Source organism: Lepeophtheirus salmonis, chromosome 13 (genome assembly GCF_016086655.4).
Source record: "Lepeophtheirus salmonis chromosome 13, UVic_Lsal_1.4, whole genome shotgun sequence".
NCBI classification, from domain to species: domain Eukaryota; kingdom Metazoa; phylum Arthropoda; class Copepoda; order Siphonostomatoida; family Caligidae; genus Lepeophtheirus; species Lepeophtheirus salmonis.
In genome coordinates, this window is record NC_052143.2 from 13,759,319 (window position 1) to 13,765,361 (window position 6,043).

Genomic DNA, 6,043 nt, shown 5'->3' on the forward strand with positions numbered 1-6,043 from the left:
TAATAGATGCTAAATTAGCGTTTCTTTGATAAAAATTAAATACAAAGTAGAATATTTATAAAATTAGAGGCTCTAATAATATTTTAAGATTTTTTTAAATTTTATTTGGAAAATAAACTATAGAAATGAACTAAGCCCCAAAACAAAACGATTATAAATAGTTTTAATGAGTTATGGAAATACATAGTTTGTACTTATTTAAAAAGAGATATATTGAACAAATAAACATTTAATTAAAACATTGCTTATAATACAGAAATGATATATTCGAATATGCCAAATAAAAGAAGATTACACATAGTTTCATATGAATAGCGCGTCATGAATTCCAAATTTGGAACCTTCTTTCTAAATAGTAGATACAATATATACGTAATTTACTGAGGTCTTAGTATAATAAATAAATATGAATTATTGCTTCGTTAGTTGGAGCTAAGTCGACCTTATATATTAATATTTCTTTATTCTTTACTAACAGGGATACATTGTCTATTCTAGCAAAAAAACTGCAAAAATTATCAGCAAGTTTTCTTTGATTAATACTTATTTATTTGCTTAATAATGATAAGATAACAGCACAAAAGGATACCTTCTAATTGCGTGCTATAATCATTCGAAATGAGTTTTCAATCCTTGTTTGTGTATGCATGATATACAGGCACAAGGTGTTCTAACAGAGAGTCACGTTTCGACATATTAATCGTGGGTGTGATTGGTAAGTTCTTATTCAACAGCTTTCATTTTATTAATTATGTGCAAGCCAATTTTTGATATTGTTGTTTTGAATCTCATATTATTTTTCCATTGCACTACTAATCCTGAAATTAGTATTTTGTTATTATATGTTACAAAATATATCTAGCTATATTATTATTTGCCTTTCTGTACGTATATTTATATATATATATATAACAATACAAGAATAAAAATGTTTCTTTGTATATTTTGCAACTTTTTTTTCTATATAAATTTTATGTTGTGTGTTTTATTCAATCCTTCTTCTTAAAATATCAGATTACACCTACTAAGGAGAGACATAGAATACTCAAGACTTACTTATGCTGTAAGAACAAGAAATAAAAAAGTAGGTATTTTTTTAATATAAAAAAGTAGATTAGAGATTCATTTGCAAAAAAAAAAAATGTTGAGTATGAATTTATAATGAAATAATTAAATGATTGATTTTTTAACACATAAACACTAACAGCCTCTCTACTTTGAAAGAAAAAAACATATGACTGAAGGTGAAAAAGGTGAAATTAAGTAAGAGGCGTGGAATAATTCCCAAGGCGCGTCTGTGCGTGTCAACACGCGCTCTTTCTTTCAGTTTCGGACAATTTAGAAATTAAAGAAAAGGACAAGATGTTTATCGACACTCAGTTTACCCCCTTGTTTGAACGTGTGTTTCTTCTACTTTCAGAATAGATGGAGAACATCATCATTTACGAGAAATTTAGTAAAAGAATAACTGCTTTTTAGTCGTTGATTGTTCGATCAAAGTGAGAGATGCACTTATAGCAGATCCAAGATCATGAAAACTCTATTGTCTAAATTCCTCTTACTCCTTGTTCTTTTCAACAAAGTGTATGGGGACATATGTGATCGCTCTTGCGAATGTATTCCAAAAGAGGATCCAATGGAAGTATCCTGCATCAATGCTTCCATTCATATAATTCCTCAGGACTTACCTCCATATATCGAGTTCCTTGATTTAAAAGATAATGCTATAGTTGTCATTGAGTCTACTCTAAGTCACTACGAGGAGCTCATTTCCCTTGATCTCAGTCAGAATTTAATTAATACCATTCGTCCTCGAGCATTTTCAAGACTGGGCACTCTGAATCAACTGGACTTGAGCAGAAATCAATTAAGTAGATTGAATGCATTGGATTTCGAGGGTTTGGCTGGTCTAAAAACTCTAAGTTTGAAAGGGAATCAAATTACTGAGCTCCATCAAAAAGTGTTTTCGAATTCAGTTTCTTTACTGGAGCATTTGGATCTATCAAACAATCAAATCTATACTTTTTCTCACAATGTGTTTCATGGATTGAAAAAGCTTAAGTCTTTGGATTTGAGCCATAATCGTTTAACATCTATGAGTTTCCTACGTGATTTGAATTTACCTATTCTTCAAAATCTCATGCTTGATGGAAACAATTTTGGCCAAATACGGGAAAATAGTCCCTTCCAGCGCTTTCAGAGCTTGGAATTTCTTTCTTTGGTTGGATGTCGTCTTTCAAAACAATCCTCAGACTTTTTCACTGGATTAAGTGGCTTAAAGGAATTAGATTTGACAGACAATTTAATCGAAACGTTACCATCTAAAAGTCTTGATAACAATGATCTTAATGGATTGTCTATTTTAAGAGTGGGTTCTATTATTTTTCGAGAGCTTAACTCTGGTATTGGACGTCTAAAAGGGTTGACTGAGCTCTCAATAAGCGGATGCATCAACAGTTTACCTTTTCATTTTGAAAAAAGTAAGTTTTTAATACTTCTTATTATCGATTTATAAGAGAAGAAGAAGTCGTTAGTTGATTAAGTGTCGATTCTTCAGTGTAAAATGTTGCCATTAATCCTATTGAGTTGAGGTTTGATTTCGTTTGTAGGCTTATTTTCTTTAAATATGCAGTACTCAACAGCACGAGATTAATATAATCTAATTTCCGTTACAACTTATTTATTTTTTAGACTCCCTTCAAAATAATACTAAGCTAAAAGGAGTCAACATTACTTCATGCCCTGGATTATATCATCTTCCCGATGGAGCATTCCTTGATTTACCACACCTTGAGTACCTTCATCTTCGAAGTAATACTTTACAAAGCATTTCACCTCGGATAGCGGATTGGAACTCCTTAAATTCAGTGGACTTGAAATTAAATCCATTTAAATGCGATTGTTCCATGTCATGGATTTTTGAATTACCAGGCTATGATCACTTCCGATCATTTATTCAAACAGCCTCATGCGAAGATGGGGATTCTTTGAGTCATTCCAAATTCTTACATTGTGAAAAAAATATCTACTCAAGTCATTTTTGGACTATCATCCTTGGATCTGTTACTGGAGGCCTAAGTTTAATTGCCCTAATCATTTTGGGATTTTGGATATTTCATCGTAAGAAGAAGAAAGGCTCTGTGTCTAGGTTCAGACGGAGGAAATTCGGAAAGATTAATAAGCATGAAATATCCGTTATTCCAGAAAGAGTTTCTAATCCTGCAGGATATAAGGATGTTTTAACAGAGGAGTCTTTGCCCTTGGGACGTAATTTATCGAATTTTCCGGATGTTAAAACCTCTGTTCTCTAGTCCATTTTTCTACTACTACCTCTTTATATCATATACAAAGTCATTTCTTTATCAGAGAAAAAAAAAAATATAAAAGTAAAGACTTTAGTGCCAAAGAAGCAACTTCGAGTCAGAAGCTTGTCATGTTTAATAATGCATTTATTCGTTCAAAGAAGAAATGAACGAAAAAAAACTACGCTTATGTTATAATATATACTGAAAATTCACTTTAAATTATTTGTAATATGTTTTTTTACTCTTATTGTTATCTAATTTATGTAGTAAATACGTCGATATTCTCTGTATTTATATATTTATTTATATATATTCTAGTTCGAGTTCAATTTTTTATGTTCACTGATATCGTTAAACATGAAAAATATATTCTTTCAGAAAAATAATATTCATATATGTATGTATTTATAACTTGGGATGTAACTTAATACTCAATTGTATGAAAATAGGGAAAATTGGTGATTTAAGTAATCGACGATTGATGTTTGTTTAGAGTTCGATTATGAGGAAACAATCATATCAATAATTGCTTCTTTTTTGTTTCTAATGCATTATATTATTGTAAGGGCTGAAAAATCAGACGAAATTGATAAGTTCTACAGATTAGATTGTGAAAAATTCATTAGAATGATTGAATTACAACTCTGGGTAATTTGACACGTTTCATCATCTGTTACTCATTTGACCAATTAATATTTTTCTATATTGTGAGACGGATTCCATTAGTAGAAGATTTGCTAAAAATACTAAATTACTTTTAATTGTATTATATATACTATAAAGTTTAAATTTCAAAAAAATGATTCAAATTAGTTTCCCTATCCTCTATGAAAATATAATAAAATTATATGATCAATATTTAATATGGATTTGGATTAAAATATATTATATATTTATAATGAATGCTAAAATCATTATACTTTATTCGTAGAAATGATTTCAAAGTCATAAATCAATTTTTCATTGATGCGTCATTTCCTATGTATGTACTTACTTACATATTTAGGGGTTTGCTCTTAAAAGATATTGAGTGTATGTATTGAATATAATACTGAATACAGCCCTTCAATTAAAGTGATTATATGTATATTTTCACTTCATTCTTACGATACTCACGTTATACATAAGTATTGCTTCAACAAGATCCGTTAAAATCTCATTCTTACGAATATTTTGATGGAAAACTCTGAAAGTATCGATTGGATATCATGCTAATCATTTACTGTTATATTTAAGTAACATTGAAAAGGTATGTGCTTCATAAACAATGGGGCGTGACAGTACTGGACTCAGAATAGTAAAGCCCTGCCATAAAAATATGTGTGAGGCTTTTTTAATCTTACAATTTATATTCTTTTACATCTTAAAGACGCTACATTGATCCTATAATACCAGCACTGGTTAGTGATTTTGTTTTCTATGTTGGTGCTTAATTTTGGTATCAAAGCTACGCACAAATATGTATTATGTTGGAGTGACTACTTGATATTATTGAGAATAGTTTTCGAAATGTCTTAAAAACATATCCTGGTTCTTGAAATATAAATACTGAATACAAACTCTCGTTAAACTAGAGTCATAAGAGATATTTTAGAACTCAAACACTGTTACGAGTAAACATATCTATATATATATAAAAGAGAGATTGTGTGTGTTCGACAACATTATTTTCATAACTTTTTTGTTTTTGTAAGTAGCAAAAATAATAAAATAAAAAAATAATAAAAATTCCAATAAATACTATCAACTATTATTTTTTTTGCAATATTAGTGCAAAAAAGGGTTTTGTAATTTTCTTCGCGAATTTCGATTTGGGAATTTTTTGAAGTAAATAACAAATGATCTTCTCATCTAGACAATTTTTTAGATGCATTTATGTTGGTATGTTATTTGAAGTTTATAACACATTATCTTTTTATATTCATAATAATACTCATGAAGGTTACAAGAGGCAAAAATAAGATTTTTTTTTTTTTTTTGGGGGAGTTCCGATGGAGAGACTTTGTAGATTACCTTAGTTAACCGGATTGATATAATGTGAAGAATCCAAGAGAATTAGAATTATCAAGATCTTTTTTGACAGCAACGAAACATTCATATAATAATTATTACGATATATATAGTATATAGAAGTATGTCCTGAATAATTTTCTTAATTAATTTGACCATTTTCAATGTGATTTCCCTCTCCCTCCTCAGCCCGAGCAACGCCGGACGCTTTGCTAGTTAATGTATATAAATGAATGGAGATAAAACGAGCTAAACCAAGATCTGCAAAATGAATTAGTATATCAACATGTAAAAGTATTTTAATTTTATTGAGATACATGACACAACATAAGGGAATGTTCTCAACAGTCTTGACTCATCAATGTTCCCACTCTAATAATATCATGTTAGTATTAATAACATATTTTTGTGAAATAATGTATTCGACACATATTTGCTAAAATTAATTAATCATTGAATTTATTTAGCTGAAAAGATAAGAATTAAAATAAATTACAAAAAAATAAGTGTATTCTGCTATCAAATTCTCATTTTGTTTTCTTCAATTGAAGAGTCTACTAAAAATTAGATATGTATCAAGGAAGTGTCAATTAATATCATCAAATCAATTCAATTTTACAACATCATTAGCAGGAATCCTTTCTTTTTATGGTAGAAGTTCTTTTCCATTATTCCAATGAGAATAAAGCTTTTAAACTATATATAAATGCAACAGTTTTGTTACTTAA

At 29.1% G+C, this 6,043-nt stretch overlaps 1 protein-coding gene across 2 annotated transcripts; it reads left to right on the forward strand.

The window, feature by feature from the left end:
- The first annotated feature begins 562 nt into the window (after positions 1 to 562).
- LOC121127962 (uncharacterized) lies at positions 563 to 3,691 on the forward strand. 2 transcript variants are annotated; one of them, XM_040723542.2, is made up of 3 exons: positions 563 to 715; positions 1,421 to 2,480; positions 2,692 to 3,691. In XM_040723542.2, exons 2-3 carry the CDS (start codon positions 1,532 to 1,534, stop codon positions 3,309 to 3,311), a joined length of 1,569 nt encoding a protein of 522 aa, XP_040579476.1. In that variant the 5' UTR covers positions 563 to 715; positions 1,421 to 1,531; the 3' UTR covers positions 3,312 to 3,691. The 2 variants fall into 2 exon arrangements, with proteins under 2 accessions (XP_040579476.1, XP_040579475.1); XM_040723541.2 differs by lacking the exon at positions 563 to 715 and having other exon boundaries at positions 1,097 to 2,480.
- Positions 3,692 to 6,043: the final 2,352 nt, after the last annotated feature.